General features: G+C 40.7%; 1 protein-coding gene across 1 annotated transcript in view; it reads right to left on the reverse strand.

Annotated features, from left to right (window-relative positions):
* Window positions 1-4,079: 4,079 nt before the first annotated feature.
* Window positions 4,080-13,084, reverse strand: part of LOC120238725 (adenylate cyclase type 10-like) — a 50,180-nt gene continuing 41,175 nt past the window's right edge. Inside the window, exons 25-33 of the mRNA XM_039242668.1 lie at window positions 12,568-12,724; window positions 10,429-10,633; window positions 10,245-10,341; window positions 9,525-9,643; window positions 9,146-9,263; window positions 8,527-8,725; window positions 7,837-8,050; window positions 6,974-7,328; window positions 4,080-4,145 (exon numbers count right to left, since the gene is read on the reverse strand). Of these exons, the coding sequence (XP_039098599.1) occupies window positions 7,261-7,328; window positions 7,837-8,050; window positions 8,527-8,725; window positions 9,146-9,263; window positions 9,525-9,643; window positions 10,245-10,341; window positions 10,429-10,633; window positions 12,568-12,724 (1,177 nt within the window). The 3' untranslated portion in view covers window positions 4,080-4,145; window positions 6,974-7,260. The remainder of the gene's footprint in view (window positions 4,146-6,973; window positions 7,329-7,836; window positions 8,051-8,526; window positions 8,726-9,145; window positions 9,264-9,524; window positions 9,644-10,244; window positions 10,342-10,428; window positions 10,634-12,567; window positions 12,725-13,084) is intronic.

Genomic DNA, 13,084 nt, shown 5'->3' on the forward strand with positions numbered 1-13,084 from the left:
TCTCAGAGGAAAAGTCACACCCTCAACAATAAGAATTAAGCATCTGACTCAAATTGCTAGTTCATTTTAAAGGAGAAAAATTATGTAACTAATACATAAATAAAAGAGCTTATTCTTTGAAATGAAATATAAGAAACAGTATTAGCTAACTTACTCACAAAGAAGGATGAAATAAGAAATGACAAGGGGGAAATAATCACAGCTATAAAGACAATTTAAAAAAAATAATGAGAGTATTCTGTACTGCTGGTGGTGGTTAGGGTGGGAGGAATGAATATAGAGAAAGCCTGAAATAACTTCTTGGGGTGATTGAAATGTTCTCTGTTATGACTGTAGTAGTGCTCATATGGGTGTATATATTTGTCAAAACCCAACATTAAAATAGGTGCACTTTCTTGTATGCAAATTATGTTTTGATGAAGTTGATAGTTAAAAAAATATTTGAAAGGCCACTGGGGATTATTTAAAATAATAGAGAATAATAAAATAATAGAGAAGAAAATGCTGTTTATTACACAAAAGTCAGAAGCCATAAAGGAATTCATAGATACATTAAAACTGACACATTAAAATAGATTAAGGAAAGACTGGTATCTCTTTCTTCATGACAAAAGCATAATAAACAAAGACAAAACACAAAATGAAGAAAAATTCTGCAACTCGTACAAAGGCCGAGAGCTCATTTCTCTAACCCCTATAAATCAATAGGTTATGGTCATAGGATATATAAATATAGCTCACAAAAAAAGGAAATATAAACAGTAAAGATGTTTAACTTCATCAAAGGGAAATGCAATTTAAAAATACATTGAAATGAATTAAAACAAAATGGTTTAAGAATTCAGAAAATTCTCTCTTCCATAAAAGCAACATGAAAACTGGCAAAAAATAGTTACAATCAACCTTTTTAGAACTCTGGAAACCAATGGCTGCATCAACCCAAGGAGTCTTTACTTAGGAAAATTGGCTTTTCCCACCTCTCATCTGATTTAAAACCCAACTTACTTACACATCTGTAAGTATTGATAGGCGCACCATTTATTAAGATGTAACTTTTTCAACACTTATAATATGAAAGAGTGGGGAAGGAATGGGGCTATATAGGAGCAAAGTTTTTGTATATTGTTGAAACTAAGTTGGTATACATATAAACTAGATTGTTTTAAATTAAAAGGCTAATTGTAATCCTTAGAGCAAGGAAACAACTCAAAAACATAGTAAAAGAAATAACAAGGGAATTAAAATGAAATTAAAATTGTGTATTTAATATAACAGAAGACAGTAGAGGAAGAGAGGGGCAACAAGACATAAGACAGGTAGAAAACAAGATGGCAGACATAAATCCTATCTTATCAGTAGTTAGTTACATTGAATGTAAGTAAATTAAACATTCCAATTAAAAGCCAGATATTGACAGAATGTATTAAAAGGCACATGATCCAACTATATGCTTCCTATAAAAGACAAACTTTAGATTCAAAAATATGAGTAGGTTTACTATAAAAGGATGGAAACACATGTACCATGCAAACTAGCTAAAGAAAGGTGGAGTGGCTATATTAATGATATAAATTTTATATCAGATAAAAGGACATTTTATAATGATAAAAAAATCAGTCCATTAAGAAGATATGATACTTATAAGTATATATGTACCTAACAATAGCATTTCAAAAGACATAAAGCAAAACTGACAGAACTAAAGGGAGAAATAAACAATTAAATAGTAAGAGTTGTAGACTTCAGTATCCCACTTTCAACAATGGATAGAGCAAGGTAGGTAGGTGGAAATAGCAGACATGAACAACACTATAAAAACCAACTAGACCTAATAGACATCTGTAGAACACTTCAACCAAATACAGCAAAATACAATACAAATTCTTCCAAGTATATATGCAACATTCTCCAGTATAGACCATATATCTAGTTATAAACAAGTTCTTGAAACATTTAAAAACGTTGAAATCATTCAAAGTATGCTTTCTGACTACAATGGAATGAAATTAGAAATAAATAACAGAAGTAAATTTTGGAAACTCACAAATATGTGGAGATTAAACAACACACTTCTAAATGACAAGTGGGTCAACAAAGAAAGCATGAGAAATTATAATTTCTTTGAGATGAATAAATACAAAAACATGATATAGCAAAACTTAGGGGAGTCAGCAAATCAGTTCTTAGAGGGAAATTTATGGCTGTAAACACCTATTTTAAAAAAGAAAAAAGATCTCAAATCAACAACCCAACTTTCTACCTGAAGAAACTAGAAACTGAAGAGCAAATTAAGCCCAAAGTTAGCAGAAGGATGGAAATAATATAGAACAGAAATGAATGAAATGGAGAACAGGAAAAGAAAAAAAATCAACACAATCAGGTGTTGTTTCTCTGAAAAGATCAAAATTAATAAACCTTAGCTAAGTTTACTTTCCTAGCCAAACAAACAAACAAACAAACAAAATTCCAAACAAAGAGAATCGTTAAATTACTAAATAAGGAATGAAAGTGGAGGGAGAATTACTGACTTTATGAGCTTAGAAGGATTATAAAAGGAAAATTGTGGACAATTATATATCATCAAAATAGATAACCTAGACGAAATGGACAAATTCCTAGAAAAGACACAAACCACTGAAAATGACTCAAGATTAAATCTCAATACATCTATAACAATTAAAGAGGTTTAATTCCTAGTCAAAAAGCTTCCCACGAAGAGAAGCCCAGGCCCAGTGGTTTCACTGGTGAATTCTACTAAACATTGAATGAGTTTTAAAACCAATCCTTCACAAACCCTCCCCAAAAATAGAAGGAACACTTCTTAACTCATTCTGTGAGGCCACCAATTTTACCTTGATCCAAAAGCCAGACAAAGTGATCATAAGAGAGCTACTGGCCAACATCTCTTACAAACATATAGATGCAAAAATCCTCAACAAAAGACTAGTAGTGAATAGGCCCCAGCAACAAAGAAAGGATTATATACTGAGACAGGATGGGATTTACCTCAGGAATGCAAGATTGGCTCCACACATGGAAATCAGTGATATACCATATTAATGGGAAAAAAAGGACCAAAACCACATGATCCTTTTAACAGATGACAGAAAAAGCATTTGACAAAATCCAATACCCTATCATGATAACAAATGCTCAACAAACTAGGAAGAGCAGGGAATTTCTTCAATCTGATAAAGGGCAAAAGGGCATCTACAAAAAAACCTCACAGCTAACATCATACTTAAAGGTAAAAAATGGAAACCTTTGCCACTAGGATTGAGAAGAAGACAAAGATGTCCACTCTTGCCCCTTTCACTTAATACTGTACTATAGGTTCCAGCAAGTGTAATTAGGCAAGAAAAAAATAAAATAAAAAGAAAAGGGAGAATTATTGGAAACGAAGAAGTAAAATGATTTCTATTTGCAGATGACATGATCTTATATATGCAAAATCCTAAGGAATCCATAAAAAGCCCAGAGATCTAATAAATGAGTTCAGCAGTTTTAGGATACAAAATCAATACATAAAAAACAGTTTTATTTCTATGCATTAGCAGTGAACATTTCAAAAATGAAATTAAGAAATCAATTCCATTAGAATAGAACCAAGAATAAAATACTTAGGCATACATTTAACAAAAGAGTAAAGACCTATACATGGTAAACTATAAGACATTATTGAAAAAAATTTAAAAAGACCTAATTATGTGGAAAAGATATGACATCTTCATGGATCAGAAAATTCAATATTGTTAAGATAGCAATTCTCCAATTTATTTACAGATTCAACTCAATCCCTATCAAAATTACAGCTGTCCTTTTTGTAGAAATCGACGAGCTGATCCTCAAAGCCATATGGAAATGGAAGGGACCCTGAACAGCTAAAACAGCCTTAAAGAATAATAAAGTTGGAGGACTCATACTTCCTGATTTTAAAACTTACTACAAAGCTACAATAATCAAGATGGTGTGCACAGAGAACAATGGGACAGAACCGAGAGTTCAGAAGCAGACCCATACATCTAACAAAACCATACATCAACAAGAGTACCATTTAAATGGGGAAAGAGTAGTCTTGTTAACAAATAGTGTTGAGACAAGTAGATACCACATGCAAAGAATGATTTGGAAACTTTCTTCACACTCTATGCAAAAAAAAAAAAAAAAAAAGTCAAAATGAATCAAAGACTAAAAAGAGCTAAAACTATATAAAACTCTTAGGAAAAAACAGGAATAAACCTTTGTGATTTCTAAGATAGAACACTTAGAGCATAAGCAACCAAAAACAAACAAAAAAACCCCATATAAATTGGACTTCATCAAAACTTAACACTTTTGTGCTGCAAAATGATAGTGTCATGAAAGTGAAGAGACAATTCACAGAGAGAAAATAAAATATGTATAAATCAAATCTGATAAGGGCCTAGTAAGATAATGTATTTTTAAAAACTCTTTGAGCTCAACAATAAAAAAAAGCATATAATCCAATAAAAAATGGGCAGAAGATTCCAAAAGACATTTTCCCAAGAAGACAACAAGTGGCCAGTAAGCTTGTAAAAATGCTCAACAAGGAGGGCTTGGGCGGCTCAGTTGGTTGAGCATCCGACACTTGATTTCAGCTCAGGTCATGATCTCACAGGTTTGTGAGTTCAAACCCTGTGTAGGGCTCCATGCTGACAGTGCGGAGCCTGCTTGGAATTCTGTTTCTCCCTCCTTCTTTACCGCTCCCCCACTCTTTCTCTCTCTCTCAAAATAAATAAACTTTTAAAGAAGTGCTTAACTTGATTAGTCCTAAAGGAAATGCAAATCAACACCACAATAGGTACCACTTCATACCCACTAGAGTACAAGTGTTGGGGATCTGGAGCCTTCACACATTGCTGGGGGGAATGTAAAATGGTACTGTAGTTTTGGAAAACAGTTTGACAGTTCCTTAAGAAGTTAAACACAAGAGTTTCTGCATAACCCAACAATTCTATTCCCAGGCACGTACCCAAGAGAAATGAAAATGTATGTTCACACAAAAACTTGCACACAAATGCTTATAGTAGTGTTATTCGCAATAGCTGAAAAGTGGAAACAACACAGGCATCCATAAGCTGGTGAATGGGAGACGAAGCATGGCATATCCATACACTGGAATGCTCTCCGATCATAAAAACAAACTCTACCACATGGATGAGCCTTGGAAGGATCATGCTAAGTGGAAGAAGTCTGATGCAAAAGGCTGTATATTACGATTTCATTTATACAAAATGTCCAGAAAAGGCAAATCTGCTGAGACAGGAAGAGGGTTCCTAGGGGTTGGGGGAAGAGGCACTGGGTAGTGAATGCTAATGGCACAGAGTTCCCTTTTAGGGTGATAAAAACATTCTGGAATCAGATAGTGGTGATGGTTGCATAACTTTGTGATATACTAAGAGCCACTGAATGGAGTATCTTTCAAAATGGTGAGTTCTATCTCAATATTAAGAAATGCCAAAAGGGAAACAAATGGCAAGAGAAAAAAAGAGAAAGAAAAAAGGAAAGAACACCACAGTATGCCTAGTTAATATCATTGATGGGAAAGAAGGGTGCAGTACAAAATATATGTGATTGCTTGCATGTGCACAGAATAATGCTTTAAGGATATACAAAGAAGTGGTAACACAGATCCTGGAGGACAAGAATGGGAAAGACTTTCACTAATAAGACACTTTTGTTCCTTTTGAATTTTGGGCCACATAAACATATAATCTATATTTAAATATAAAAATTAAATTGATAATAATTGCTAACACATACTGAGTGCTTATTTTGTGCCAGGTATCGTTCTAAGGACTTTATTTTCATAATGATGCTCTTTTGTTCTATTTTTATCCTCACTTACAGAAAGGGAAACAGAAGCATAAAGAAGATAAATTTTGTGCCCAAAGTAACACAGCTAATAAGCATCAGAGCTAGAATCTGAACACAGGCTGTGTGGCTCCAGAGCCTTCTCTTTACTGCTGCTCTATGCTGTCTCAAAGAAATTTAAAGGAGTGGAAGAGAGAAGAGGGGGAAAGTGGGCGAGAAGGAGAAAGAAGGAGGGGTAAGAGAGAGAGGAAAGGAAGGGGTGTAGGGTGGGAGTAGAGGGAGAGGAGGAAGAGCAACAAGAATAAGGAGAAAAGGGGGAGTAGGTGAGAAGGGAGCAGGGAATGCACAGACTAGACAGCATGATTTAAATGGCAAGTTCAGGGCTCCTTTCCCCAGATCCTGAGCTGCCTGTCCTTACAATTCTGATCATGGTCGTTTGAACAGAATATTGACGATTGGGTATAGGATAGCCTACCATAGGCTAGGTCCCATGGAAGCCTCTATAGCCTAGTGCACAACTCTGGTAGCACATTTGAGTTAGAATGCCAGCTCTACCATTTTGTGGCTGTGTTTCCTGTAGTATGACCTTTCTAAGCTTTGGTTTCTTCATCAGTAATATGGGGATAATAAAAATACTTGCTTCGCAGAGGTGATAAAAAGATTTAAAGAATGTATTTCAAGCAGTTAGTATAGTGCCTGTCACTCACAGAGTAAGTGAACAATAAATGGTAGCTATCTTAACGTTAATTAACAGACTCTCTGAACACTAGATGGTTGAGTTATAAAGTGTAAAAATCAGTGGGAAGGTCATGCTCTGTGTAAGAAAGGCCATCAAACCGATAAAGGTCAAAGGCTCTAGAAAGGGAGAATAAAACAGAGTAGGGCTAGCGTCATATACACTTTGGCAATTTCACAGTTTCACATGGAAATCCCCAAGTCATACAGTGCAAAAGAGAAATGGGTTTCTCTGCTGGCACCAGCCATATAGACCTCTCCAAAGATGCCTTGACATCTTAGGAGCTCATTACCACACATCTGTGCCAAGGGGGCAACATCAGAACACTTTTACTGCTGGCCTTCCTTAAGTATCCACAACCTCTGTATTAGGGCTGTGTTTTCTGTCTGTTAATGATCTCACCTTACATAAGAAGCAGTCAGTTCATCCCAGAGCCTCCCAGGTCTCCAGTCTACCAGTGGTTTTAGTTTCTGCCTCAGTTGTGCCAATAACTGTTAAGAGTTAAGGAAGATCTACGTTTCATGCTTCAGAAACATAGGCTTTTATTTTGACAAAGATATACATAGTGGTGAGTGTAAAAGGCCAGTATATTTAATATGTACACTATACAGTATCTTAAAAAGGAGAACTTGGATCATTTCTTTGGGTTATATACAAGAGAACCATGGTCCCTTCAGATGATTTTTTTTTTAACATACACATTCTTGAATTTCTTCTTCATCTTTATTCTCCTTGTCATCAGCCACTCTGTCAAGTCCTGAAAGCAGGAACATAATATCACAAACCCAAAGAAAGTCCTCAGTGCTTACAAATCTAACTCATGGCCCTAGAAAAGGAGGGGATTTGCTGGGCCCTGAGGCAAGGAACTATATTTCCTTCCTCTCTTTCCCTTGACCACATCTTCCATTTACCTTCACAGACATTACATTATTAATTCTAAGGCTTCTTTCTCCCTTAGTGACCATCCAGCTACTCCACAGAAATGACCTAGTGGTTTAAGCTGGGATCAAGGAGGAACTTTCAATGCCTGAGGGTTACAGATGCTGAAATAAAGGGCTGAGAGAGGCTCTCATATGATTTAACAATATAAGAGACCCCTCTGTCTGGGCTGGGTCCAGCACTAATGAGAGGATAATTTCCTGTGGAGCAAGGACTAACTCCGTACAGCCAGGTGTCTCTTCTTACTTTGGAGCAGCCCTTGACTGCCTGTAGGAATCCGAGACTGTAACGTCTGTCAGACAAGGGTTCCAGGAAGGAATGCTTACTCTGTTTTCCTAAAGTTCCTCCAAAGGAGTTGTTTTCCTCCAGGAAGTCTCCCTCTATCCAAATCCTGGTCAAGAAGGTGTCAAAAGGTCTGATGGTGTTAGTCAAGGATGTGGATTCTCTCTTTCCATATCTTATTACAGAGGCTTTAAGCTCAGAGACCCACTGGTGATAGACTGGGCAGGTCACACATCGAGAGAAGAACTCCTTAAAGTACTGAAAGGAGAGGGAAGTCCGTGAGCTCAAGGATGACCACGGTCTTCCTCCAGTCCGCTCCACCAGGAATTCCCACAGTGCTCACTCAGCACACTCACTCCGGGCTTGGGGGAGGAGATACAGGGGAACTGGAACGGCTGAGACACAGAAGGCAGGGATGTAGGGAGATGTGTCAAATGGAGCCAGAGTGGGTCCACCGAGAAGGGCTGGATGTTAACATCCTAACGGTACAGGGCAGTAGCTGTGCAAAGGCAGAAAGTCGGGAGTCCGGTCCTGTCTACATGCAAGAATATCTGGGAGGGTACAAGGGGTCTGTGGAAAGACTTCCTAGGTGGAGGAAGAAAAGGGTTTGAGGAGGAAAGAGAGACAGAGGCAGCAAGGAGAAGAGAAAGGGGGAGATGCAGGTGTCAGAAAGCGCATCACAGGATCAAACAAGAACTTAGGTGTCAGGTGAAGGACAGCAGAGAAACAGGTACCTTGAGGGTCTGGCCTCGAGTCTCTGGGGGGGTATGCATGAAGACACCCTCTGGCATCTTCTGTAACATCAGCACATGGCACTCCAGGAACCGGACAAAGCCATGTGAACCGAACAGTGAGGCATTGGTTCTTTTCACCAACTGGCAAGCCTTGGAGAAGTGCTGCTCAAACAGATTCCACTGTGAGTCCTGGGCAAACCTGGAGGGAAAGAGGCACAGCTCGCAGCTCTATCCCCTGCTTGCCGACCACAGCTCTTTCACAGAGAGAGCACCGCTTCTTTCAGGACGTAAGACCTCCTGGGCAGCCGCACTGTGATGCTGGCAAGTGGCCAAGGCTGCTGCTAACTCATACGAAGGAGGCTTTAAAGGAGACTGTGGGTGACCCAGGACTTAAATGTAACCTTCAACTTAACTCTCAACCTATAGGCCCAAACCTGCTAAGGTCAAGAAGAACCCCTTCTACTAAGATGAGAGGGATGAGAGGTAAAAGGTCCTTAGTAGTTTAGAGCTGCAGAATAGCCCTGCCTGGAGGGGTAAAAGGCAGTAGCTTAACTGACCCCATGGTGTCCTTAAGTTTCTAGGCTTTCCCACTGAGTAAGACTCTGGTACCCCACATTACCACATGGCCAGAGACGAGTGGACCCCCAGCATGACATTACTCTGAGAGTTCAGAATGCAGCTGTGCTCATAGCATTGAATGAAATGCAGACACTCGCCAAAGGGCCGACATAGCAATCCTGTGGACAGAGAAGGTAACCAGGCTGGGATGAGGTGTCCACCGTAGGAACTGGTATAGAAGGTACGTGTACAGGGGAGCAGGTAACACCTGAAATGCAGACATCCTGAATCACAATGTGATTCCTAGACTTTAAGGAACCAGGGGTTGGAGCAGGGGCGATGCCCAAGGGACAGGTCATGACTACCTGTGTTCCAAACACAGGGCCCGATCCGAGGTCTGAATCCTTTAGGAGTATAGCAGAGGCCTGCACAAGATTTACCTTTTCCGTAGAGCAGCAGATCTAAGCAAGCAGAATAGAAGCAGGCTAGGCCAAGGACATCATGGCCCTGGGAAATGAGCACCCACTGACTCTCCAGCACACGGACACACAGGTCAAATCTGCCAAGAGACAGAGCTACTGGGACCAGCTGAGGAGGACGGAGGGTGGTACAGGGAAGAGAGGATTTTACATCTTCAAAGCAGCCTAACATCCCCTAGATTTCCCTGCCTGGGCTCTATTTACATAGAAAGTATCTGTGCCTGAGATCACACCTGCTTCTAAGCAAATGAAGTGGGAAAATGCCTCTGAGACAGCTTCTTTCCTGAGCTACTACAATTACCTACTTCTCTGCAGAGAAATGGAGGAGGAGGAGGAGGAAGAGGAGACAAAGGAGGAAGAGGAGGAGGAAAAAGAGGAGGAGGAGGAGGAGGTGGAAGAGTAGGAGAGAAAGTAGGGAAGAGGAGGGGAAGGGGGAGAAGGTGAGGAAAGAGGGAGGAGAGGAAAGGAGAGGCAGGGAAAAGAATGATACGTCTCAGCTCGGACTCTGTTTCCACTCCTGAATCCTGCACTTAAGACAATGCTTCCTGGAATGACTAGAGAAGACACAGTCTGGCTGTAAGAAATGGAACAGCGTCTCCCTCTCCATTTCAGACTCCTTTGGGAGAGCATACCCTCCCCTCTTAGGCAACAAATACAAATGACAGAAAATAATCTTAATACTTCTTCTTCAGAAATGCAGATCTGAAGAGAACTGAGAGAACCAGATTCTCCAGAGCTGGTTTCTTGAGGTGTCTGCATATCTCATGAGCTTGAAAACCTAAGGAGGTTAAAGAGCACATATGAGGTCTAGCTTGAACGTGGCCTCTCTAAAAGCTCTAGGCCCACCAGCCCCATGCCACATTACCCAGCTTGATGGAGAAGTCGAGATGGCCGAGGCAGAGCTTGGTGTAGGCCAAGGCCTGCATGAGCTGGGCCGTGGCCAACAGTCCCTCCCTGGAGAACCAACATAGGCTGCTTTTCTGAATGGCCATCTGCTCACAGTGCAGCCACCTGTCCCTGTCACCCATATTTTGGGAGAACTGGGACACGGCCACATAGGTAGAGACAACCTGCAGGTGAAACAAACACAGGCCAAAATATTCTGACTGTACATCCATGCCACACCTCCATCTTGTCCCTTTCCTGCATAAGAGCTCTCTGTGGTGCCTTGCTGCTCACGTGATGGGGACCTGCCGATCATCCCCACCGCCTGATCTTCAAATGAACCACTTTCTCTAGCTGCCCCCTTCTTGTTTTCTAAGCCCAGACTTCCTCTTCAAAACACTGGCCAAACTGTACTTCTACATTTTCTCTAGTGAAGGCCTGTGATGCCTGCTCCTTAGCACTCTTCAGAACTGCTGCCCGGATGTCTAGTGTCAGCATGTGCACATCTGACGTCACTGATGACTCTCTTCTTAAAACATGGTCTTTGCTAGGCTCTGAGGATATCAGAGTCTCTTGGAAACTTCCGTTTCTTTTGCCAATTTCTCCTTATGACTCTGAACTCTTAACATTGGAATGCCCATTATGTGCCAGGTACTACTCTTGATTCCAGGGCAACAGACAATAGATCAGTGAAATATATAGAATGTTAAATGATAATAAATGCAATGGAGAAAAATTACCTAGTTTCATGGCTTTTAATACCATTTACACACTGATGACCCCTGAATTTCTATGTCCAGCCCAGACTGCTCCCATATACACCCACATTCGTATATTCAATTGCCTACTTAGCATCTCCACCTAGATGTCTAATAGGCATCTCATATTAAACATGTTTCTAAACCCTGGTTTTAGTCTTCTCCCAGATCTGCTCCTTTTGCAGACTGCCCCATCCCAATTAAGAGCATCTTTATCCCCCTAGAAGTCTAACAAATCTTGGGATTATCCTTGACTCTTTTTTCTCTCCCATCCTAGAACTGATCCAAGAGTGAATCCTGTTGGCTCTCTCTTGACAGAAGACCACTTCTCCCCACTTCCTCCGCCACCACAATCTCTTGCCTGTATCACTGCACTAGGCTCCTAACTTGCCTCCCTGCTTCCCCCCTTGCCTCCTTTGGTTGATTCTCAACACAGCAGACAGAATGATCCTATTGAGATATAAGTAGACTCTGTCACTCCTCTTCTCAGAACCTGCCCCTGGCTTCCCGTCTTCTTTGAAGTCCAAATCCTGACTCTTGCCCCAGAGGCCTGCACCATCTGCCATCTACCCCCTTCCTTCCCCAGCTCTCTGACTCATCTCCTCGTTCTGTCTCCTCCCCTCTAGACACATCGGCCTCCTCACTGTTCCCCAAACAGAGAGAGCATGTCTTGTGCATTCACTGTGCCTTTTGTTGTCCACTCTTCTCCCTTATAGCCATGTGGCTTACTTTCTCATCTCCTTCAGAGATTTGTCCAAATGTCATCTGCTCAGTGAGGCCTTCCCTAGCACCTTGTTTAAAACTGTACCCACTTCCCCAGCTCCTAGAACCCCATGGCCCCCTGCCTCCCCTTAATTTTTGTCCTTGCATTTATTAGCATCTAACATTCTATAAATTTCACTGATCTGGAATATGTTTTCCTGGAATCAAGATTAGTGCCTGGCATATAATGGGTGTTCATCAAATATTTATAGAACATATGGATAAAAAAGACAGATAGACAGATGGACACTAAAATCAGGAAGACATTTCCCTTCCTTTTTTTCCCCTAAGTCAGCAATTCTAATCCTTTTTTGGAGCATGGACTTCTTTGAGAATCTGATGAAAGCTATGACCCCTTCCCAACCTCCCACCACTTCTGAACATATGCACAAAAGCCAAGATTCAGTTCAGAAAACTCACAGACAGCCAGACCTGGAAACCCACCTAAAAACTGCAATAGAAGAGATGCTGCTCAAACATACGATAGGCATGTCCTGTTAAGTCTGGGTTATTGTGGAACCATGCTAAACCCAGGAAGCTCTCTCCCTAGCATTTAGGTTTCTGAGTGAGGTCCAGCGGTAAAGCAAGGACTGGCTTACCTGGGCTTCATTTGCAAACTCCTCAGCAGAGTTCTTCTGCATAAGAGTGGCAAGGCAGGCAAACCTGTGGCTGCTGGCCGTGGCCTCCAGGCTGTAGAGCTGCCAGAGCAGGGAGAGGCAGTGCACCCGCTGCTGCAGGACCGCCAGCTTCTTCTTACTGTTATGAAGCACAGAGTGCTTAGCGTGCCCTCAGTCTGCACCAGTGCCCAGCTGTCCCTCCCAACAAAAATCCACATCTACTCATCAGGGGGCCAGCTATAGACTTTCAAACTCAGAAATGCTCCCAGGATGCCATTACTTCTAATCTCATAAGCCTTCTGAAATCATTTTTTTCCCCTTAAAGTAGGCTCCAATCCCAGCATAGAGCTTGAACTCATGACCCTGAGATTAATAGTCACATGCTCTGCTGACTGAGCCAGCTAAGTGGTCCAAGTCATTCCTCTTGATTGGAAAAATTCAGAAAAGTATTTTTAATAAGTTCATTCTTTGAATTGCTATTTTGAATATATTTCCTATT

The sequence above is a fragment of the Hyaena hyaena genome, unplaced genomic scaffold (assembly GCF_003009895.1).
Source record: "Hyaena hyaena isolate Hyena2069 unplaced genomic scaffold, ASM300989v1 scaffold_211, whole genome shotgun sequence".
In the NCBI taxonomy this organism is placed as follows: Eukaryota; Metazoa; Chordata; class Mammalia; order Carnivora; family Hyaenidae; genus Hyaena; species Hyaena hyaena.